The 26511-nt window shown below is 34.7% G+C and overlaps 1 protein-coding gene across 3 annotated transcripts in view; it reads left to right on the top strand.

The window, feature by feature from the left end:
- Positions 1–26511, top strand: part of LOC121975009 (DNA polymerase lambda-like) — a 58462-nt gene that overhangs the window by 20249 nt on the left and 11702 nt on the right. For all 3 annotated transcript variants that reach the window (XM_042526353.1, XM_042526352.1, XM_042526354.1), the window contains 5 exons: positions 3434–3527; positions 3600–3730; positions 23728–23790; positions 24815–24994; positions 25063–25116. In XM_042526353.1, coding sequence (XP_042382287.1) covers positions 3434–3527; positions 3600–3730; positions 23728–23790; positions 24815–24994; positions 25063–25116 — 522 coding nt within the window. The remainder of the gene's footprint in view (positions 1–3433; positions 3528–3599; positions 3731–23727; positions 23791–24814; positions 24995–25062; positions 25117–26511) is intronic.

The raw sequence follows: 26511 nt of genomic DNA, 5'->3' as shown, positions 1-26511 counted from the left end.
ATATTTTTATAAAAGCTTTAAATGGGTTTTAGGTCGATTAGCTTTGTAACAAGCCGGGCATGATCAATATCTATGCTCCATCTTGAGGGGAGTGTTACTCGTTATATAAATAAAAATTGGAAATATAAGGATATGATTTTGTTTACCTTGATTGTAGTGATTTGATGGAGTTTAGATACTCTATATATATGTATGAGACTGATGAATAATAAATATATGACATTTTAATTTGTTTAAAATTTCTTAACAAGAATAATCACCAAATAGCTTAAAATTTGTATTTGAAATTTAAAATTATTCTCTTTGCATTGTTGATTTCAAATTTAAAGTTCATCTTGATTTCTTGTTTGCATCATCTGAAAAATGGCGAAAGATCTCATCTCAATTGATCACTTCTAAGGGCATACAGAAAAGCTAGCCAAGTTTTGTGGCCGTCTATAACTTTTTGTGAGACAAGAAATACGTTATCGATGTGCTTGGAAAATTTCATGTGGTTGATGAAATCATGGCTTGAGTGTGGTGGTGGTTGAAAGAGGGGGATGAGAGATGAGAGTTTAAGATCACTTCACGAGGGATAGTTCATGGCGAGATAGTGTTGAAGTGTCCTATTGGGTTAGGTGGTGAGATCATGAGGGATATGTCTTCCCTATCTGAAACATCTTAGACCTTTATATATATATATATATATATATATATTTCATGAACCTCGCATTATTAACATTAAAGAGACTCAAATTAAATAAAACAACTCCAATTGATAATGCATTATAAATTGGTTAAACTTGAAACCAAAATAAATTTGAGTTTGAACATCATAATAGTGAATAAAATCTTCAAAAGAACAAAGAGTGCAACTAACTAGTGAGATGAACTCAACCGACTATCAAAACAGATAACTCAACTCCGACTAGAGGACCCAACATCCTAATGCAAGTAGAAAAGTAGACTAATAAAAGAATCCCTTGGGTGTGCCCTGCCAAGTACAAGAAGGCTCATCCGCCAAATCCTTCCGTCTCCTGATTACCTACACCATATGGATCTAGTGAGTCTAAAAACACAACAAATTTAACCTTTATATAAATAACATCTATTCGCATTTAAGAGAAATATTTAATAAATTACCATGTTAAATATCAATGGAGAATAATCTCTGACTTTAGTTTCATAAACCTCCAAACTACCCTAAATTAACATTCAATTTTTAACCTTCGTTATCTTTTATTTTACTTGTAAGATTCGTAAATTATAAGAATTTAAATCATCAAGTGTAGTTCCTTTATACCTTAACCTTTGATTGTTTGGCCAAATATTTATCCTAGGACTAGGTTGGTAAGGTTCACCGGACTCTTCTTAAGCCGGATTCGCTAACCCCTCTATTTTGGTAAGGTTCATCATACTTTTCTTAAGCCGGCTTCCCTAACCCCTCTGTTCTAGTAAGGTTCACCGAATCCTTCTTAGCCAGATTCCCAAAACTCTATATTTTAGTAAGGTTTACCAGACTCTTCTTAAGCTGAATTCCTAAACCCATCGCATAAATACATGTGGATCACATTATTAAACAAAACGTTTTCACTTTTTATGCATAGAAAGTTATTACTACATGAATAAGATAATTCACTTAACAAGCTAAAACAACCAGTTAAACTTTCGTGCATCATACCTTACTAATAGTTATGATAATAAAGTTCATGGTGCTAATACACGGAAAGTAAATAAAAATAAAAATGGTTGTTTTAAGGACCCTGCCTCATGCTCTCCCATCCATCCCTTTTCGGACCCTAAACCTCACCTTGCGACTTCCACTCTGACCCCTTCTTTCTTCACTCAAACAGCCGCTACAGCCTCTCTCACCAGAATAATCCCAAATCAACAACCCTCTTCCTCCCTCACCCGACCAAGCTCCTTCCTCTCTCACGAAATTTGCCCAGCGCATCCCCCTTCCTCATGAAATCTGCCAGCACAACCCCCGAAATCTGCTCAGCACAACCCCCTTCCTTCCCTCACAAAATCTACCCAGTATCTCCAGCCCCTCACAAAATCTGCCCAGCATCCCCATCCCCTTCTTCCTTCACGAAATCTGTCCAGTATCTCCAGCCCTTCACAAAATCTGTCCAGCATCCCCAACCCCCTTCTTCCCTCACTAAATCTGCCCAACATCTCCCGTTGCCGGTCCTCCTCCTCCCTACTTTTCGACCAACCCTCTTCCACCGAAAATTCTAGCATCCCGATTTCCCGTCAAGACGTCAATAAAAGATTATCAAAGCATCGTAATGGTTGGGAATCAAATCCATGAACTATCAAATCCGGAAATCAACTTCAAATCTACATGATAGGATCCTTATGATGCAGTAAATAATAAAAACAAAACCTTGTTAAAATGTGCAAAATACATCAAAATATCATAATAAAATCCATAGGGTGCAATAAATTCAAAATCAACAAAAGAGAACTTGCCTTGATGTTTTATGTATGAGAGATCACCCGCGAGACGCAGGAAAGACGACCTTAAGCGTTTCGATGAGGTTCTTCTTCTATCTCTTCCAAAGTTACTAGGGTTTGGATGGGGATGTGGGGAGGCCTTCAAGTGTGAGGGGAGGGGAAAAATAAAATTTGTATTTAAAAGGATAAGCCGGGTCGGGTTGCTAGCAAATCGGGTTGGGTTCGTTAACCTATTAATACATTAATTATTTAAACCCTTTAGTATTAAACCATAACATAAATCTTGGTTTGTTTAAGTGAAACGTTTTTTTTTAAAGCTACACTATCGTTCACACACGACATGTCTTCCCTGTCCTTTGCATGACACATTTTCTGTGTGGGCATTGACCTCTTTTGCCTTCATGGGCTTTGTGCCTTTCTTGTCCTCTGTGTATTGATATCTTTCGTAGAGCTGTCAGACGGGCTAACCAGTGGCGGGGTGGGTCGGCTAGTAGCGGACCAGCCATTTGGTGGGGCTGGGCGGGCCGACTCGTCATCTTGGCGAGTTGGGAAATCTCGAACCCAACCCAATCCAAAGCGGGTTGCGGGTTAGGCGGGCCAACAAGCTTGCCCATCAAAAATTTAAAAAAAATGTAAAAAAATTTCATATCTTCAAAGAGTAATAGTACAACATTAGATAAAATACGAAATTTAGTCCATGGCATAATTTACTCTTATGCCTAAATATTTGATGGAAGCATATTCCCAGGGCTGTAAATACATGAATTGCAATCCTATTTCTATAGAGTAATAGTACAACATTTTAATCTCTGATAACTTAGTCAAAGTTTTCTAATATGACACATTTTTTCTTGATCAACATGGACCTGTTGTTTAACTCAACAAATCTGTAGATATGGCTTACAGTATGTTTATTCTGCTTGTCTTATAATCATAGAGATTTATATCAAGGCTTCTGCACATCTGCTAAGTGTTAAATTTTGTATGCTACTAGGATGATGCTTCTCATCTGCAATGTCCATATGATCCACCTGATCTGAATAAGAACATCACCGAAATCTTTGGAAAGTTGATAAACATTTATAGAGGTAAAGAAAGGATTTCTCTGATGTTCAACAATATCTGTCATGCTAACAGCAAGTTTTATTGCTTTGCTTCAGCACTAGGAGATGAAAGAAGATCATTTAGCTACTACAAGGCCATTCCTGTTATTGAGAAATTACCTTTCAGAATTGAAAGTGTTGATCAGGTGAAGAATCTTCCTACAATCGGGAAGTCATTGCAAGATCATGTAAGTAAAATTTATCGAACTTTCGGCTTTCTACCTTATTATTAACAACAATTTCACTGTTAAATAAATTAATGATTTCTCTTGTATCCAAGCTGCTATTCCCTACTTGTCATTCCTCAACAACGCTAAGCTACTTATGTTCTCACACTAGTACGGTGCTTTGCTTATGGTTTACTACAGTGGAATTACATTGTGTTTAACATGCTGTGTATATTTAACATTGTTATCTACTTGTGCAACTCACAATTAAGCTTCTAAGATGCTACAAGAATTAGTTGAGAACTTTTCCTTATTGAGTTCATGGATGATATTAAATTTCAGTCTCATTGTTTTCCTCACTACAGGGCCACAGTTAATGATTTAAGATGCTACAATAACTAGTTGAGAAGTTTGCCTGATCGACTTCATGGATGCGCTATTAGATGAAAATCTCATTGTTTTCCTCACTATATAGAAATGTTTAAAATGTCAATTCCATAAGGATCCATAGATCACGTGAACATGGTAAATCTCACTAGTGTCTAACTTGTAGCATGATGACATTTTGATTGTTCATCACGACATATTCTTCTCCATTACATTTGAAACACCATTTTTTTTATTATTTTTGTCAATATTTACTTATAAGCATTAATAGTTTTTATAGTTACTTTTTAAATTATAAAATAAATACATAAGTATAGTGGATTCAGATCTAGCCCTTGTTCATATGAAGCTGGAATTTCCAACTCGTGTCATCTTCAGATCATCCAACATCTGAAAATGATCCTGAGTTAGCTCAAACTAAGTAAGATTTTGCAAGATCTTACCTTATCATGTCCTAACATCTTAAAACTGCAAATCTGGTGATGTTCTACTTTGCTAACAAGTATGATGAATCAATGTTCCACACTCATTTCTTTTCATTATCATCATTTTTATCAAGTTCCATTTTTAGGCCTTCCTCATGTTGTACCAAAAAGGCGTCAATTGAATCTTCTCTAGGTGCATTAGCATTCTTATGTTAGTGTAGCTGCATGATATGTGGTTCAAGAAAGCTGTTTGTGTTAAGTATCTTCAAGGTTTGCTTTCTTGATTTTGGTGTTAACCATCAAAATAGACAATTTTTGTTAAAAGTTTATATATCTCAATAGTACAATATTCCTTGAGAAAACAAAGTAAAGTGAAATTTTAAAGGTTTACCTTAGCTCTATTTGCATAACCATGTGATAGTCAAGCTTTCACTAAAACTCTCAAAAGTATTGTGGATACCATAGACTTTACGGTTTCCATTGTCATTTTGTGTCGTTGTGTTTCATAGTTTTGATCATATTGTGAATAACATATTTGACAGTCTTCGGACTGTCTCTGGTTCTGGCTTCGGATTTCCGACCGGAAACCCTAGGTCGAACCGACGCCTACTGATCCCTCATCGGGGAACGCGTCCTCACCTACTCTACTCAGGAGAATATACCTGTTGCCAAACCGGTCCTCCAGACCGATTGGACTTTTACTCAGCGCTCGAGGCTTCAGGATTTTTTGTTGGACGTCCGCTCCACGACCCGCCCAGTCTTTCACCTGGTTCGCGACATCAGAACTTTCCACCTAGAGTCCTCGACTCTAGGACTTTTGCCCTAAGCCCTCGACCCGCCAAGACTTTCCGCTTAAGGTTACCACCCCCTAGGATCTAGGGTTATCGTCCGCTAGGATTTTCCACCTGCCTAACCGCAACTAGGACTTTTGCCTAAGTACACTTAAGACTTTCCTGCAAACTCATTCAACCTTGTTAGATAACAAGACAACCTAACTTTGAACCCTTTGATATAATCAAAACACAGGTTCGATCGTCGGATGCTTCCCGCACCAACAATCTCCCTCTTTTTGATTATGGCAATACGGTTCAAAGTTAAGTAAAACATAACAATAAATAAAGGAATTTAAGCATAAGTATCATGAGCATAAACAATAATTTTGAAAAAAACTTATGTGCTCCCCCTTATGCTTCCTCTTTTTTAAATTCTTAACTTTGATTTATCTCTCCCCCTTTGACATAAATTAAAAAACATACTAGGTAAAGAGAGGTTGTAAAAAAAAATTTATTCTTTTTAACTTTAAGCTTACCATGAAGGGTAGCACTTAGTGAAATTTAGCTTTGAAAATAATTTCTTTTAAAAAACTTAGCTAAAGTAGAGAATTTTTGAAAATATTTAGCTTTTTTAAAAAAACTTAGATAAACGTAAATTTTGAAACTGTCATAGCCTTTCCAAAGAAGATTTAGCTAAATTTTTGTTTTAAAAATACTTAGATTAAAAAAAACTTTGATAAATTTAGTACTTTCAAAACTTAGCTTTAAAAAGCCTTGATAAAAACTTAGTTTTCAAAATAAGTTAATCAAAACTTAGCTTATTAAAAAAACTTTGTTAAATTTAGTACTTAACTTTCAAAATTTAGCTTTTAAAAAGACTTTGATAAAAAGCTTAGTTTTCAAAATAAGTTAATTAAAAACTTAGCATTTAAAAAAACTTTGATAAATTTAAAAACTTAATTAGGAGTACTTAACAAATTTTGATAAAAGCTTTAGCCAAAAATTTTTTTGATAAAAACTTAACTCTAAAACTATTTTGATAAAAAAAACTTTAGCAAATACTTAGTTTAAAAAAAACTTCCTTGTTCAGAAATATTTTGAACTTTTTAACTTTGAAAAACAATAAAAATTAAAGTCTTTAAATCTCTTTGCACTCCCCCTTAATTAATGCTAAGAATATTTGAGTGTTCTAGAGTCAAAGCATGTGTATAAAAATATAAAAGTTATTATTTATTTTCTTAATTTTCCATCTCACCCATTAATAGGTTATTAAGGATGTTCAACTTATGAGTGTGTGTGAGACGGAGTTAACTTTATTGAAATTTAGATTTAAAATATAAGTTTAAATTTTCAATGAATTTGAATTTAAAATATGAGTAAACATTTAAATTTTTTGAGATTTTGAAAATATATTAATGTTTGAAATTATAATCTTACATATTAACTATCATTAAGATTTTGAAAAATTAAATATGATTTGAAAATTAATTATCATTAAGAAATAATTAAGATTTTGAAAATTTAATAATTTAATTATGATTGAAAGTCAATAATCAAATAATTATGTTTTTGAAATTCATTATGATTTTGAAATTATAATTTTGAAAATAATGATTTTCAAATTAATCATAATCTAAAAATAATTATAATTTAATTATGATTTAAAAATAAATAACATTTTGAAATTAAGATTAACATTTTGAAATTAATTGGAATTTTGAAAATAATTAGAATTTGAAATAATTAACTTTTTTAAATTAATTTTTCAAAATTAACTAAGTTGAATTAATTAATATGGATTTGGTTAACTATTATAAACCTAGGTCCATCTCACCCTTTTCTAGGTTATCACTCAAGGAACCTTAATAGTTTTGTGAGATGGTTAAATTAATCTTTAATTTATGTTATTATCTAAGGATTAATTTACATTTGAGTTAGACTAAGGTTTTTCAATTAGTCAATTAAATATACATTTCAATGATTGACTTCCAGGCTGTGGCGAGGCACTAGACCTTTTTGAGTATGAGATCATCCACCACTTCTAGATAAAGTCTTTCAAAAAAAATTGGATATTTAATTTTCTTTTTGAAATTCCTATGGCTAACTAGTCAAGTGTAAATTATGCCTAGGTCCTTATCTAACTATTCTAGATTATACAATTAACAACCATGATTGACATTTATCAATTTAGCATATGCATGGTCATGGTAATTTGCATGGATCAACCAAGTCAAGCAATTTATAGTTAAGCTAACAAGTTTAAGTTAACTTTTGAGTTTTAATTTGATTTAGTTTAGATCTAAGTTAATTGAATTTAAGGTTAGATTTAAGTTAGATTAACTTTAGTTTAAGTTTAGATTTAAGTTAGATTTACTTTAGTTTAAGTTTAGATTTAATAATTAAAAGGTACTTGATTATAGCTTGGTTTGTAGGGTTTAAGTTTTACCTTAGACTTGTAACCCAAGTTTAGATTTTGTGGATTAGTTAAATTATTAATAATCTTTTTTAATTTATATATTTTATCTTTTAAAATATTACTTTGTTTCTTTAATTTTCTAAAAGTTAATTTCTTATTAAATAATTTTGAGTTATTCTTATTTAGATTTGAATCAAATTTATTCATTGTATTATTAGCATTCATATCTAATTTTCTAGAGAAATCTATACTAGAGTAAGCGGAATTAGCTAGGGTACATACATGTGTTGCAAAAATTAGATTTTAATGTAATGTAAATTTACTTACCTTGATTTCTCCCCCTGGATTCTTGGATCTTCTTTCTGGGCATTGTCGTTTGTAGTGACCCGTTCGTCTGTACTTGGAGCATTCAATGTGCTTCTTCCCTTTCCGGATCGATTTCTCCTTCTCCTCCGATTGTGCCGACCGAATCTTACAAGTAGGGCACTTGTTTCTATAGTGCCCTCTCTCCTTACACTTAAAACCGGTTATATGAAATTTATTTTTTGAATTTACAATATTACCTTTTAGATCCATGATTGGATTCTCCCCCTCGATTGTTGCCATCTCGAATTTGGATTCAGATTTAGCTATCTCTTCTTTGGCCATCAGTGCTATGAAATCGATCTGATCCGATTCTGCTGAGTCTGGTTCAGAGGTTGACTCTGGAGATTCGTACTCAGATTCGAACTCTGGTTCGACTTGATCTTCTGACTCTGAAGGAATCTCATGAAGCTTGAGCAATTTCTCCCAAAGCTCCTTAGCATTATTGAACTTTCCAACTCGATCAAGCTCTGAATTTGTTAGTCCCCATAGGAGAGTCCATGTTGCTTTTGCATTTGCCTCGAATTTTCTTCTTGTTTGTGCATCCCACTTGTCATAGGCGATGGGCACACCTCCTTCGGTGGAGGGTATAGATCCGATCTGAATATCTCCACTTGGGTTTCAATTGGTGCTCCATCTGATCTTTCCAGTATCTGAAATCTTCTCCGGAGAAGAGCGGCGGACGATCTGCGCTGTAGCTTTTTTGATGGGCCATTTAGGAGAAAACTCTTGCACACAAAAAGAAAAAGAACCAAATATCCCAAGACTTGGTCTTGTATTAGTAATGCGGGAGAAAAAAATAGCAATTTACTATTTTTTTTAAAAGAAAATAATAAAATATTAATAAAATATTAATAAAATATTAATAAAATATTATTTAAATATTAATAAAAATATTAAAAAATATATTATTACAAATTTTTGAAAATGCGATATTTCGCTAATACCAACCAATAGTGAAAAGATGAAAATGAATTTTTCAAAAATAGTTTTGGAGGGAAAAAATGAAAGGCGTAAGGTTTTATTTTTCGAAAAAGCGGACGAAAAATCAAAAAATTGCTCGAACGGTAGTTGTACCGAGTCAGAGCGACCCCGCTTTGATACCAATTATTGGATCGAAAGTGCTAGAGGGGGGGGGTGAATAACACTTGTGACTTTCACTTTCGTTTCGGAAGACTTAAGAATAAAACACAGCGGAAATATAAAAGATAGTTGCAAACACGCAAACACCAATTCTTTTACTTGGTTCGGAGCCTAGGACGACTCCTACTTCAAGGCCCACGCTCGTTGAGCGTTTACTTTGGGCAATCACTATAAGCATGGAAAATTATTTACAATTTAAGTACAATAATAGAGCAGTAGTACAATCTATACCGACAGTAAAAGTAATAAGTTTTGAAGCTCCTGGTCGTCGGGGTTTTGTTATAGCCTTTCTGGATCGTCTTTTGAGCAGCACGGAGAAGATAGATTACAATTTTTGTTGTTATACCTAGCTGTTGCTCGAGATTGCCTTTTATAGCCTATGGAGGGCGTCCTCAAGCTCCATGAGGGCGCCTCCAACCCGCCGAGTCAACCGCACGCAGATAAGCTCTGACCTCCACTGCTTATCCGCTCGAGGGCACCTCCAACGGCATGGAGGGCGCCCTCAAGCTCCATGAGGATGCCCTCGTGCCTTGCTACGAGGTTGTTTCTCCATGTTACCCAAGGCAAACACGTCCAATTCACTTTTTGCAAAATACGTTAGTCCAAGAAACTAACCATACCCTGCAAAACAAAGTTAGACATGATGAATAACATATTTGACAGTCTTCGGATTTTCGACCGGAAATCCTAGGTCGAACCGACGCCTACTGTTCCCTCACCGGGGAACGCGTCCTCACCTACTCCACTCAGGAGAATATACCTGTTGTCAGACCGGTCCTCCAGACCGACTGAACTTTTGCTCAGCGCCCAAGGCTCCAGGACTTTCCGCTAGACGTTCGCTCCATGACCCGCCCAGTCTTTCACCTGGTTCGCGACACCAGAACTTTCCAGGACCTAGAGTCCTCGATTCTTGGACTTTTGCCCGAATCCCTCGACCCGCCAAGACTTTCCGCCTAGGGTTATCACCCCTAGGACCTAGTGTCACGTCCCGTGACCTAGGCGCGTGACATTGGCGTTGCTCGCGAATATAAATACTCGAAAACAACAAGCCTCATAAAGTGCATACCAAACCATTAATAATATAACGAAAATATTGTCTTTACAATCCAAAAAACGAAAACGTACAAATAAAGATAACATGAACTAAAAGGACGAATCACTTGGACATAGCTTCATTACCAGCCCCAAAACATCTCTTGCTTCTCCTTCTCTACTTGTTCTTCGTCTTTATCTGGGAATGAGAGTAAGGAGGGGTGAGTGCTTGTGAAAACACTCGGTAAGTGGGATCGATCGAGCATAGCACGACATAATACAAAATATAGCAAAATATTCGGAATTCATGATGAAAACATATTTCATGAAACATGATAGAAACATAACTTAATCGAAACCATATACTTTTAGTAAGACATTCAGAATTCATGACAACAATATAACTTAATCAAAAACATAGCACTTAATCAAAAACATAGCACTGTTAATCATCTTGTTTTTCCATGGTATTACTGATCAGTCCCCTATATGTAATTCCTTTAAGGGGTGAGGCCATATATCGGTTATTATTACCCACCGCATCATGGCCATAACTTGTCATATCTTATCATGTTTTCGGAAATTTTCTTTTACTGATCAGTCTCCTATATGTAATTCCTCTAAGGGGTGAGGCCATATATCGGTTATTATTACCCACCGCATCAAGGCCATATATCGGTTATTATTACCCACTGCATCAGAGCCATAACTTGTCATATCTTATCATACTTTCAGAAATTCCCTTTACCATATCTAACTTGAGTCATAACAGTGCATCTTGGAATAAAAAGAAATGAATTTACAATATAAAATGATGAAATGTAAACATATTCTGCAGCTATACTCGAAACGAAAAGCCCACTTACCGTCAGCAACTTCTTTGGCTTTGGACAATAACAGTGCATCTTGGAATAAAAAGAAATGAATTGACAATATAAAATGATGAAATGTAAACATATTCTGCAGCTATATTCGAAACGAAAAGCCCACTTATCGTCAGCAACTTCTTTGGCTTTGGACAATAATAGTGCATCTTGGAATAAAAAGCAATGAATTTACAATATAAAATGATGAAATGTAAACATATTTTACAGCTATACTCGAAACAAAAAGCCCACTTACCGTCAGCAACTTCTTTGGCTTTGGACAAAAATTTTACGAGACTTGAACTTGATACGATCCGTTAGGTGCTAGCCTCTTGGATTGACAAAGTCTTGGAAGCACTATCGATCTCTTCTGGTAGAATAAAGCAAAGAAGAATCTGATAAGGGAGTCTCGGAGAGAAGGAATTCACCTTTGAGTCTTTCCGAGGATGGCTAGTTATAGCCTCCAAGGAATACGAAGAGTTAAGGTCTCAATTAATTCATCATTTATGATCTTCATTAATTAAGAAGATGAAGAGTTATAGGCTCCATAAATTCTTCATTCATGACCTTCATTATGATGATCCTTCAACTTCTCCATTAATTAACATTATAATGACTTTTCTAATTCTCCATTAATCATTATGATTATGGCTATTCGAATTATCTCTTCTTTGTATCAAATAAATCCATATTTGATCTTGATCTCGACTAGCTTTCAATGCCATTGTTTATTTCTACGTGCTATGCATGCGACTCTCTAGGTTTTATACACGACGGTAGTGTAAATCCATACACAGACTTAGATAACCATCTACCAATAGTTTTTAGCCACCCAACGTGATAAAACTGTGAACCACCATGAAATCACAGACAGATAAGAGCTCCACATGTGACTCATTAAATTATCATGATGAAGAGCATAGAAGAAACATATGAGTAACTAGACCCAACATTCGAAACCCTTAAGATCCAAACTGACACATGACACAAAGTAATCATAAACTTGGGTTCAATTTTTATGATATTAAGATTTATAGGAGTTGAACCTAACTTAACCTTTAAAGGTATGTTCATTAGTGTCCATCACCATGTTCAAAATCGGGTCTTCACATCCCACCCTCCTTATTGGAAGTTTCGTCCTCGAAACTTGAGCTCGCTTGATCTTCGAAGAGATATGGGTAATGCTTGTGCATCTTTTCCTCGGGTTCCCAGGTAGCTTCCCTTTCAGTGTGATTGGACCATTGTACTTTGACGTACGGGATGGTTCTTCGTCTAAGTACTTGATCCTTGGTGTCAATAATTCGAATGAGAACTTCTTCATACTTCAATTCTTCATTCAAGTTCCCTTCAACTAGGAGTGCTCCAGTTTCCAAAATATGGCTCGGATCTACAATGTATCTTCTTAGTTGGGAGACGTGAAAGACATATGAATCCTTGACATATCCGGCGGTAATGCCAGTCTGTAAGCTAGTGATCCCACTTTCTCCAGAATTTCGAAAGACCCTACATATCTAGGATTTAGTTTCCTAGCTTTATTGAATCGAACTACTCCCTTCATTAGCGAAATCTTTATATAGGCCTTATCACCTATTTTGAATTCCACTGGTCTTCTTTTCAAATCAGCCCAACTTTTCTGTCGATCTTGAGCAGTCTTGAGTCATTCCTTAATGACAGTCACTTTTTCTACTGTGGTTTGGATAAGCTCAGGTCAGTGATAGCTTTTTCTCCTACTTCATCCCAATATAGAGGTGACCGACACTTACGCACATGTATAGCCTCGTATGGGGTCATTTCAATGCTACTATGATAACTGTTATTATAGGCAAACTCGATTAAGGGCAGGTGCTCACTCCAATTACTGTTGAAGTCTAAAACACATGCTCTTAGCATATCTTCAAGTGTCTGTATTGTCGTCTCAGTTTGGCCATCAGTCTGAGGGTGATAGGCCGTATTGAGAGTGACCTTAGTCCCCATAGCTTTTTGAAAACTTTGTCAAAAACGGGACACAAATCTTGGGTCTCTGTCGGATAGTATGCTTGTCGGAACTCAAAATAGCCACACAATGTTATCTATGTATAGAGTAGCCAACTTATCCAGATTATAATTCATGCGAACGGGTAGGCAGTGCGCAGATTTTGTGAGTCTATCCATCACTACCCATATCCCATCATGGCTTTGTCTTGATTTTGGCAATCCCACCACACAGTCTATGGAAATGTGCTCTCATTTCTACTCTGGAATCTCTAAAGGTTGAAGAAGTCCTCCAGGTCGTTGGTGTTCTGCTTTGACCTGTTGGCATACTAGGCACCTAGAGACGAATTCCTCGATATTCTTCTTCATTCCGCTCCACCATAAGTTCTTCTTCAAATCCCTATACATCTTTGTACTGCCAGGGTGGATCGAGAATTTTGATTTATGGGCCTCAGATATTACTTCTTGTCGAAGATTATCAATGTCAGGCACCCACAACCTTCCTTTCATCCATAAAATCCTACTATCATTTATTTGAAGATCAGGTGCTTTTCCTTTTTTTGATCTGCTCTCTAAGTCTTGCCAACGCCAGGTCTTGCTTCTGCTTCAACTTGATTGTTTCTTGAAGGCATGGTTGTGCTGAGAGCGATGCCAAAACTGTCTTGCCCATACTCTTCCGACTTAATGCATCAGCTACCTTATTTGCTTTGCTTGGGTGGTATCTTATTATTAAGTCATAATCCTTTAAGAGCTCAACCCATCGTCGTTGCCTCATGTTTAATTCTTTCTGTGTAAATAGATATTTGAGACTCTGATGATATGTAAACACTTCGCACCTGGCACCAGATAGATAGTGTCTCTAAATTTTTAGCGCGAATACTACTGCAGCTAGTTCGAGGTCATGCGTGGGATAGTTTTGCTCATACGATTTCAGTTGTCGTGAAGCGTAAGCAATAACCCTTCCCTCTTGCATGAGGACACACCCCATACCTCCTTTTGATGCATCACTGTAAATAGTGAAATCCTTATCCTCTGCGGGTATTACTAGTACTGGTGTAGATGCAAGCCTTTCCTTCAAGGTTACAAAGCTCTTCTCACATTCATCACTCCAGTTAAATTTGGAGTTCTTCTGTGTGAGCTTGGTGAGAGGTATAGCTATCGAGGAAAATCCTTCAATGAATTTTCGATAATAGCCGGTTAGCCCCAAAAAGCTTCGAATCTTTGTTATTTTCTTTAGTCTTGACTAGTCTAAAATTGCTTCCACTTTCTTGGGATCTACAGAAACGCTTGCTTCGGAGATTATATGACCCAAGAAGGTGACACTTTTTAACCAAAATTCACACTTCTTGAATTTGGCATATAGTTCCTTATCCCTCAGTGTTTGGAGAGTAAGGCGAAGGTGCTCTTTGTAGTCTTCTTCACTAGGTGAATATACGAGGATGTCGTCGATAAACACCACCACAAATTTATCAAGATATGGTCTGAACACTCTATTCATGAGATTCATGAATGCTGCTGGGCATTGGTTAAGCCGAATGACATTACCATGAACTCGTAGTGTCCATACCTGGTTCTGAAAGCCATCTTTGGTATATCTTCGGCCTTAACCTTCAGCTGGTGATAGCTTGACCTTAAATCGAGTTTGGAGAACACTGTAGCTCCTTTAAGTTGGTCGAAGAGGTCATCTATCTTTGGAAGGGGGTACTTATTCTTAATTGTGATTTTATTCAATTCCCGGTAATCGATACATAATCTCATACTCCTATCTTTCTTCTTCACAAATAAGACGGGCTCCCCATGGAGATGCGCTCGGTCTGATTTGCTTTTTGTTTAACAACTCTTGAAGTTGTTCTTTTAGTTCTTTGAGTTCTGTTAGGGCCATTCGGTAGGGTGCCTTTGATATCGGCGTCGCACCCGGTGCCAAATTAATTTCAAAGTCTACTTCACGGTCTGGAACTGTGCCAGGTAGTTCCTCGGGAAATACATCTGGGAAGTCTTGAACGACTAGAATTTCTTCTAACCTGGCCTTGGTCTTCTCTTCCACCTTACTTATCATAGCTAGATAGATTTCATCACCGCTCCTCATGGCTTTCCAAGTCTGAGATGCGGATAGGAGTAATCTCTTTTCCTTGGCCTTGCCATGGTAGATGATTTCTTCTTGGCTTGAAGTCCGAAGTTTGATGCTCTTCCTGTGGCAATCCACTAATGCGTGGTTCTTGGTCAACCAATCCATTACAAGGATGGCATCGTTTAGTTGAATCAGATTAGCTTCGAATGTATGATTACCAATACTGACCTGACAGCTTCGATGCAACTTATGAGTTTCGATGACCTTATTAATGGGCGTAGCTACTCTATATGGTTCACTAAGTATTTCAGCTTTGAGTCCTAACTTCATAGTGACTCTTTTAGATATAAAAGAATGAGTGACATCATAGTCAAACAATATATAGACATTCATTTTGTTGATTAGAATGGTACCTGCCACCACATCGCTTGTGTTGTCCACCTCTTCTTGAGTCATAGAGAACACCCGAGCATTTGGCTTATTCTCCTTTGGTTTATTTAGGACTGCAACAGAATTTGATACCGCCCCTTGTTTCTTGGGTTCAGGACAATTCGTAATTCGGTGCCCCATTTTTCCACGGTTGAAACATGTACCGGAGATCCTACGACATTCTCCAAGATGTCTGAAGTTACAAGTAGGACATGACTCAATGCTTTGGGAGTGCAAAGTGAAAGAGGGTCCTTTGGACAAGCCACTTCCTAGGTTGGGCCATTTTAACCTTTGTTCACTTGGGGTTGCTAAGCCTTGGAGGGTGGCTGTTACGATGGTAGTGATGGCCATTAAATCTTCTCGGCCGAGGCTAACTTCTAGGGGAGGGTTTGCATCTTCATTGTTGTTGTGGTTGGCGTAGTTGGGGTTACGGTTGTTCCACACGAGTCTATCAGCCATTTCCTAAAATTGGATGAGCGATGGTTCATGATAGTTTAAAGATAATTGCTTAAGTAATGACGAAATCAGATTTTGACTTTCCTACGAGAAGGTATAGGCAACTGAAAACCTTCTTGAAACGACAAAAACATGATTTCGGAGGTCTAAACGATGGAATTCGGTAGAAAAATGACATGCGTCACGAGGATGGGATCGTGATTTTTGCTAGTTAGCCATTTCGGAGGGCACTAGCTATTTGTCGAAAATCTAACTTTGTTAGATTTGCGTACAAAACGTCCCAACCGGATTAAAAACCTGACTTTGATACCACTTCAATGTCACGTCCCGTGACCTAGGCGGGTGACACCGGCATTGCTCGCGAATATAAATACTCGAAAACAACAAGCATCATAAAGTGCATACCAAACCATTAATAATATAACGAAAATATTGTCTTTATAATCCAAAAGCGAAAGCGTACAAATAAAGATAACATGAACTAAAAGGATGAATCACTTGGACATGACTTTATTACCAGCCCCAAAACATCTCTTGCTCCTCCTTCTCTACTTGTTCCTCGTCTTTATCTGGGGATGGGAGTAGGGGGGTGAGTGTTTGTGAAAACACTCAGTAAGTGGGATCGATCGAGCATAGCACGACAGAATACAAAATATAGCAAAATATTCGGAATTCATGACGAAAACATATTTCATGAAACATGATAGAAACATAATTTAATCGAAACCATATACTTTTAGCAAGACATTCAGAATTCATGACAAAAATATAACTTAATAAAAAACATAGCACTTAATCAAAAACATAGCACTATTAATCATCTTGTTTTTCCATGGTATTACTGATCAGTCCCCTATATGTAATTCCTTTAAGGGGTGAGGTCATATATATCAGTTATTATTACCTACCGCATCAGGGCCATAACTTGCCATATCTTATTATGTTTTCGGAAATTTCCTTTTACTGATCAGTCCCCTATATGTAATTCCTCTAAGGGTGAGGCTATATATCGATTATTATTATCCACCGCATCAGGGCCATATATCGGTTATTATTACCCACCGCATCAGGGCCATAACTTGTCATATCTTATCATACAATAATAACAACAACCAAGCCTTTTCCCACTAGGTGGGGTCGGTTGTATGAATCCTTTTACGCCATTGAGCTCTGTCTCCTATTATATCATCATCTATATTTAAATAAATTTTATCTTGTTTTATTGTTGCTAACCAAGTCTTTTTTGATCTTCCTCTTCCACGTTTGATATGCATGCTTATCATAGTTTCACATTGCCTAACTGGAACATTTATTGGTCGTCTAAGTACATGTCCGTACCATCTTAAACATGTCTCTCGGAGTTTTTCCTTAATAGATGCAACTCCGACTTTCTCTCTAATGTTTTCATTTCTTATTTTGTCCATCTTCGTATGCCCACACATCCACCTTAACATCCTCATCTCTGCAACTCTCATCTTCTGCTCATGTGCTCGAATCATAGCCCAACATTCAGCTCCATATAACATGCGATTTTATAGAACTTACCTTTAAGTTTAAGAGGTACTTTACGGTCACATAAAACACTCGACGCTCCCCTCCATTTCACCCATTGTATTCTATGTAAGACATCTCTCTCAATTCCTCCATCATTTTGTAAAAATGATCCTAAATATTTAAATCTCTCGGTTTCAGGAAACTCGTCCTCTTCTATCTTAACAATTGTTTCATTACTTCTAATATTGCTAAACTTAAATTCCATATATTCTGTCTTTAATCTACTAAGCTTAAAATCTTTCCCTTCTAGTGTTTCCCTCCAAAATTCTAGCTTAGCATTTACTCCTTCATATGTCTCATCTACCAAAATAATATCATCTGCAAACAACATGCACCACGGTACTGTGTCTTGAATGTGCGCACTGAGTTCATTCATAATTAGTGTAAAAAGATAGGGACTTAGAGCTGATCCTTGATGTAATCCTATCTTTATTGGAAATGCTTCAGTTTCAGTTACTCCGCCTGAGTTTGCACAATCCTTAAAGACTTCAGTTACATTCAGTTACTCCGTCTTGAATGTGTGCACTGAGTTTCAGTTACATCCTCATACATATCCTTAATTAGTTCAATATATGTTACGCTAACACCTCTCTTTTCTAAAATGCTCCATATAATTTCTCTTGGGACTCTATCATACGTTTTTTCTAAGTCAATGAATACCATGTGTAGATCTTGTTTTTGCTCCCGATATTTTTCAATTAATTGTCTAAGAAGATGTATAGTTTCTATTGTCGACCTTCCAGGCATGAACCCAAATTGATTTTCTGTCTGTGGTATCCTTCCTTAATCTTTTTTCTATTACTTTTTCCCAAAGTTTCATAGTATGACTCATTAGTTTAATACCCCTATAGTTTGCACAATTTTGTATGTCTCCCTTATTCTTATATAAAGGAACTAGAGTACTTATCCTCCATTGATCATACATTTTTTTCGTTTTCAATATCATGTTAAAAATGAAAAAAATGCCTGATCAATGGAGGATAAGTACTCTAGTTCCCTTATATATGAATAAGGGAGACGTACAAAATTGTGCAAACTATATCTTATCATACTTTCAGAAATTCCGTTTACCATATCTAACTTGAGTCATAACAGCGCATCTTGGAATAAAAAGAAATGAATTTACAATATAAAATGATGAAATGTAAACATATTCTGCAACTATACTCGAAACGAAAAGTCCACTTAACGTCAATTTCTTTGGCTTTGGACAGAAACTTTACGAGACTTGAACCTGATACGATCCGTTAGGTGCTAGCCTCTTGGATCGACAAAGTCTTGGAAACACTATCGATCTCTTCCGGTAGAAGAAAGCAAAGAAGAATCTGACGAGGGAGACTTGGAGAGAAGGAATTCACCTTTGAGTCTTTCCGAGGATGGCTACTTATAGCCTCCAAGGAATACGAAGGGTTAAGGTCTCAATTAATTAATCATTTATGATCTTCATTAATTAAGAAGATGAAGAGTTATATGCTCTATAAATTCTTCATTCATGACCTTCATTATGATGACCCTTCAAATTCTCCATTAATTAACATTATGATGACTTTCGAATTCTCCATTAATCATCATGATTATGACTATTCGAATTCTCTCTTCTTTGTATCAAATAAATCCATATTTGATCTTGATCTCGACTAGCTTCCAATGCTATTGTTTATTTCTACGTGCTATGCATGCGACCCTCTAGGTTTTGTACACGAAGGCAGTGTAAATCCATACACAGATTAAGGTAACCGTCTAGCAACAATTTTTAGCCACCAAACGTGATAAAACTGTGAACCACAATGAAATCACAGATAGATAAGAGCTCCACATGTGACTCATTAAATTATCATGATGAAGAGCATAGAAGAAACATACAAGTAACTAGACCCAACATTTGAAATCCCTAAGATCCAAACCGACACATAACACAAAGTAATCATAAACTTGAGTTCAATTTTTATGGTATTAAGATTTATAGGAGTTGAACCTAACTTAACCTTTAAATTTATGTCCACTAGTGTCCATCACCATATCCAAAATCGGGTCTTCACACCTAGGGTTACCGCCCCCTAGGGTTTTCCACCTGCCTAACCGCAGCTAGGACTTTTGCCTAAGTACACTTAGGACTTTCCTGCAGATTCATTGAACCTTGTTAGATAACAAGACAACCTAACTTTGAACCCTTTGACATAATCAAAACACAGGTTCGATCATCGGATGCTTCCCGCACCAACATTTGATATGGTGAAAAAGGTTGACATGCTAGGGACTAAACCTGTAGATATTCTCATGGATCATAACATCAGATTTGTACTAGGATTGAGAGAGCCATTAGTTGACCTTAAAATATGAGAGGCTGATGGGGAAATTGAAATCGCTAGATCTGACATTTCATTTGTTGTTAGTCTGATGAGTTAGTTTTTAGAGAAATTGAAATTTTGTCTCTAGATAATGAGGTTTCTATGTTACCTAAAAAAGTTCAGGAAAGAAGAAAAAAAATTATTTTGTTTCATGATCCTGAATATTTTTAGATTGTGGAGGTACTCTAATGTAGATTGGCATGATCCTCTATGGATAAAATTACATCTATTTTTTTGGATCCTCTCAAGAGGGAACTTTATTTCCTAGAAAAATAGAAGAAAACAATGGTGGCCAAGTTGAATATAGAGGCAAAATATAGAACCATTGTGGCAAAATATAGAACCATGGACTTAGGTTAAGTAGAACCAAGGAAAATTTATTGTAACAATCAGAGTGCGATGCATATAGCCTAAAATCTTGAATTCCATGAGAGGATAAAATATATAGAAATTGATTGTCATTTCATTAGAGAGAAAATACAATCTAATTAGTTCACTTTTTATATATATATATATATATATAGTGGCGACTATCTAGGACATCTAAGTGCGAGAATTTTTCCTAATAAATTGTTGTATGGGTAGATAAGTTAAATCCATGTAAAATTTGGTCAACTAAGATAGCTTGATTTTTTTTTTTTTTCAAGAAACTTATGTTTGGAGAATTTTCTTTTGAAAAAAAAACTAGAGAATCCAAGAACATAGCTAGAAATTAGTTAGATTACATTAAAAAATTGACCTAACTTTGGTGTATCTAATTGAGAGTGAAAATTAATGAAATTAAATTAAAATTGTCAAATTGAGATTGCATAGGAAGACTTACCAATCTAAGTCTTTCTCTTTTATGTGCGCTTTGATTCTTAGTTGCCCATGAAACAGAGTCTTTGTCACTCTCTTGAATTGTTTAGCCTTGCCACAAATTAAGATTAACTACCAAATCAAGGATCTTATGTTCAATCTTGCATTCTTGTTAGACTGGATAGCTCACCTATCTTTCTCGTTCATTATTGATCAAGTGAGAATATTGTGGATTGAGAGACAATGAAAATTTTGATCAACAATCATTTACACACTTGTCCTTCCTTTTATTAAATATTAAATAAAAACACTTTTATTAAAAAAGATTAATAATGTAGTGTTATTTAGTAATTTATATTAAAAATATGATTTTAGTATTGGTTATAATTTTTTATTATTTATTTGATATTATAATAATAAATATGTCATTATTTATATATTACATTATATGATTAAGAATTAAATATCTAATGACTATTATATGATATATAGTAGTCATTGTTCCTAAGATTTTAGTATAGATGCCATATATGAAATAATTTTTTCTTTGTTACTAATTTCAGTTTTATTGATCTCATGGTTGCAATTTAATTGATATTGGAACTCTCAACTATGTTTGAATTTATTAAAGTAGAAGATATAAAAGGTAGAGGGATGCTCAACTTTGGTGAACATTAAAAAGAACTAGAGTTGACATGTTTTATTATTTAATTAAAAAAAGGACAGTTCGGTGCACGAAGCTCCCGTCATGCGAGGTCCCGGGGAAGGATCCATTGTATGCAGCCTTACCCTGCTTTTTACAAAAGACTGCTTCAAGGATTCGAACCCGTGACCTTTTGGTCACATGACAGCAATTTTACCATTGCGCTAATTGTTTTATTATTTAATTAAATTAAAAAAATATTTATTTTTAATTCATTTCATTGGAATATTACTAAAGATACATCATAATTATAATAAATGTGCATTGAATGAATCAAATTATTATTTTTTAATTTATCTAGTTCAAATTGAAGATATTTTTTTTCCAAATTCAAATTTTTTATCAAAATATTAAATCTAAATTTTTTAAAGTTGTTGAAGATGCAAATCAAATTTCAGATTTTTTATTTTTTCAAAAAATTATACTAATTAAATTAATTAAATTTTAATTTTAATTTAAGCTTAAAATGTAAACATTTATAGTAATCTAATATCAATAAAAATATTTTTTAATTAGTTAGATTGTTAATGCACGCTTGCTTTTCTATTTATATTTGTTGACTTAGGCTTTAGAGTTAAATATACTTACAATCAATTAAAGGGTGCAAGTATATTTAACTCTAAGGCTGAGGTCAACAAATATAAATAGAAAAGGATGCATGCATTAACAATCTAACTAATTATTTAATAAATAAATATATTAATTAAAAACTATTTTTATTAATATTTAATTACTATAGATGTTTATTATTAAATTATATTTGACATGTTAAATGTTAAGTTTGAGTTTTGATATTATCTCGTGAAATGTTTGATGCTTATTAAATAAAAGCCGATTTAGGGTTAACTCAAATCCACCAAGCGGAGGCTGCCATGACTTGCAAAGGCTACCATGAAGCCACCATGGAATTGCAGCAGCCTCCGTGACCTTGCGAGGTTGTCGGGAGTCACAACAGCAAATTCAGCCCATGTTGACAGGCATGGCTCAATACTGAATATCTTGCCCTCATCCAACTCTCCTATGGTTCACCAATTTTAATGGGCCAAAAATAAGGGATAACTCAAAATCTTTATCCTTCAAATTATCGTACATAATTGTTTTCCCTTTCAAATGAAGGATTGAAAGGATCAACATATATGAGTTCCATCCTTCCACCCATTCATCCATCCTTTAACTTATCCATCTAGACAAACAAGTTTTAAGGAGATATTTTCCATCATAATTATGCTTCATGATATTCATATGTTATAAGGCTGGTGTTGTCGCTTCACAATTCAAAGTAACAAAATAGATATAACTAGTTACGTGAGACAGACCAATGTCCACATAGTAGTAATGGAATGAGCATTTGCATGGAGACAATTTAAATCAGCAAAGTAGAAAAGGTATCTTTTATTAGGCATAGTTATATCAAAATAAACCAACTGATACCAAGGCACAAAATAAAAAACCATTTTTCCAACATCTAAAAATTGATGGAAACAATAACCAACATGGAGACTGTTATACAAAATGATGCTTTTCAAGAAAAATATAGATGAGGAATAGATGTAAGGCACTATTTTGACGCCAATATAGTGGGATAAATAAATATATTATAGGTTGACTTAGCAAAGTTTAAAATTTTGGGTCGTGCTGAAAATTTTTTCTGATTGAAATGATATATTAGTATATATCATGTTGTATCAGTACAATTTCAATACTTATTTAATTAAATTAATAATATCAATTACTTATTATTGTAATTAATTTTTATATTTAAAAAAGTAATCCTATTCCTAGTGTCCCCCATCCATTTATGATGTGTTCTTCCTTACTCACAAGTTCTTATTAGACAGATCGTTCTTGGGTATTCTCCAACCTCCCATTGATCTTGTATGTTCTTTCTAGCTCCCTGCCTGTTGATCGTTTGTGTTAGGGAATATGCTGCAAAATCCCATGGTGCAGCTGGGAAGGTGGGGAACCTAAGTTTGGGAGTCATGGTTGCCAGGGTCAAGAGAAAGGAGGAACTGTTCAGGGATTGAGAAAGACTTGTTAATGGAGAACAAATTGTGGCATGAATCAAATGTGTGCATGATGTCAAAGAAAAGTATCAAAGATAAGAGATGGTGACTTGTATATTTTAATGTGATATTTGATTTTTAGTTGTAGATAAATGTTCATATTTATTGTCAAAAATCGCTGTTGATTTGCCCTTGTGATAGTTTCATGGTTGTATTACATTTCTGTTTTCTTCTATTAATTTATTTGTATTTCCATGAATAAGTTAACAAATTGTGTATGCAGATTCATGAAATATTGTCTACTGGGAAATTATCTAAATTGGAGCATTTTGAGAATGATGAGAAGGTAATGTCATGAGTATAGTCCTAAGCTCAACCTTGTGTTCTGTTTATATGCATGCTTGACTAACAATTCCTTTTAGCCTTTGATGCCCCTAGAAAGTCACACAAGTAAGCACCTACTGAACTTTATTGCATTTTCTTCCAACATAGGGAATGATGTATTACAAGTAGAAGTTCTTTTCCAGTCAAATCATTCATGTAATGAATGGGCAAATTCAATAGAGCAAAAAATGACCTTGCCTCCATCCTATAAAAAAAGACAGCCCAGTGCACAAAAGTTCCCGCCAGTGCGGAGTCCTAGGAAGGGCTGGATTACATTGGGTCTATTATACGTATCCTTACCTTGTATTTTTGCAAGAGACTATTTCCGTGATAGTAACTTAAGTTACTATTGTGCTAAGGCTAAGTTACTATTGTGCTAAGGCTCCCCTTCCTTGCCTCCATCCTATATTACTAAATATTAAAAACTTTGAATCTCCAAATTGGACAATTAAATGTGAACAGTACCTTATATCTCCATATTATAGTGGAAATGATAGAAGTTTTTAATTAGAAAGTAGAAAAAAAGTAGCTTTCATATCTTTTCAGTCCTCTGTAGGTGCATAAAATACTTGCATGATCTTTTTCACCTGTAATCAAGAAAGATAGTTATTCGTATACCAAATTGCTTGGGTGGAAATATTGATGTATATAAAATTTTCAACGCTTATATAAGTTTTAGTTTACTTTTCTCTCATCTTAGATTAAACACACAAAACCTCTCTTTAAGCTATTAAGATCTGGTTAATTTTGACATTTAAACACCATCCTTCTATATGATTTTGACTAACTGAGTTGCTGCATGACAAGTTGCTTATCATGAAAGCCTAAAGTCATGCTTGCATTGACATTGATCTTTCGAGTTGAAGAATCAAATTTGAGATAGCATCTGATCATCTCTGTTAGTCTGTTCTGGTGTTTCTCTATGCCCTTTTAGTTATTTGCAAGCTTATTTTTATTCATTGCATTTTTTCCTATTTATGCTGAAGGTTAAAACAGTGAGTCTCTTTGGGGAAGTTTGGGGTATAGGTCCTGTGACAGCTCTTAAATTATATGAAAATGGACATCATACACTTGATGATCTAAAACAAGATGATTCCTTGTCAACTGCCCAGAAGATAGGTTTGAAGTATTTTGATGACATCAAGAAAAGAATTCCACGGCACGAGGTGCTAAATTTATAAGTTTTCTGATTTTTAGACCTAACTTTTTTCTCATGATTTTTTTTTTTATCTAGGTTAAAGATATGGAGATGCTTTTACAAAAAGCTGGTCAGGAACTTCTGCCTGGGGTGAGCATATTTGATACTTAACATTTAGTGTGTATTTAATTTGTGTTGATATGTCTATTTGTATCTCTACAAGAATGAACTTTTGTCTGAAAATAAATATTTCCTAATTTAGAATCCTCTTTGTTGGATCATGGAGCATGTAATATGTCTAACATTGTATTGACAATTTTGTGTGTTCATGTGAAGTCTTGGCATCCATAATATGAGGAAAACAACATTGAAGGTACAGATATGACATACATGTCAGTGCTTAGAACCAACCGCTCCATAAATTCTTCCAATGATATTTATGTCAGTGAAAGTGAGATGAATTATGAACAAAACTATTGTTATTATTGACTAGTAGGATGAAATTGGCAGAAGAATGAATAGAACGTAGATGGACAAGCAAGAGACAATGGAATGTTGATAAAGCTTTATTTCCATGTATGGTTATATAAACTGCTGATACTTCTTAATGCTCTACTTTAAAAAAAACTGCCTCAAGAAACATTGTTCATTTGCAACCAATGGTTTAGTTATCAAATTTTGTTATCTTGGTGCTACTGCTATGTTTTCTTCTAAATTTTAGTTATGAGTTCCATCTTTGGAAGTTCTTCAAATTTCTCTATAGGCTGGTTTTGGAAAATTATTTAGAAATTGCAACTAAGAAATTAAAACTTAAATCATCTATTGTATCAACGGAAGAACAAATAACAGAAATTGCAACCAAGGAATTAAAACTTGATATGGAAGAAATCCTAGCATTAACTTCAGAAATATTGGAAAATTATTTAAAAATTACAACTAAGAAATTAAAACTTAAAACATCTATTGTATCAACTGAAGGACAAATAACAAAAATTGCAACCAAGGAATTAAAACTTGATATGGAAGAAATCCTAGCATTAACATCAGATATATAGGAAAATTATTTAGAAATTGCAACTAAGAAATTAAAATTTGAATAATTTATTGTATCAACAAAAGGCGAAACAACAGAAATTGCAACCAAAGAGGTGAACTTGATATGGAAGAAATCGTAGCATTAATGACTGAAATTTTGGAAAATTATTTTGATACTAAGTAGTCTATCTTGATGAAATACATACTTTAAGTGAGGAGCTTCATAATCATATTTATGAGAAGATCGCAAATACCGAGGTGGGTTATACAAAAATACCTTGCTATGAGACTATGAAGAAAATTGTAGTAATTCAAAATTTCTCCAATATATGAGATTATATCGCCTTTTTATAGATTGATAACACAATTTATTATTCCTTTTTAAAATAAACTAATCATCCCAATACAAAGATTTTTCTAAAAAATTAAGTAATCTTTTATGGAAACTTGATATTATAAAGCTATCATATCTCATAATATATCAAATATTTTCAACCTAATTTTTAGGAA

The sequence above is a fragment of the Zingiber officinale genome, chromosome 4B (genome assembly GCF_018446385.1).
Source record: "Zingiber officinale cultivar Zhangliang chromosome 4B, Zo_v1.1, whole genome shotgun sequence".
In the NCBI taxonomy this organism is placed as follows: Eukaryota; Viridiplantae; Streptophyta; class Magnoliopsida; order Zingiberales; family Zingiberaceae; genus Zingiber; species Zingiber officinale.
This window is presented reverse-complemented; position numbering and strand designations above follow the sequence as displayed.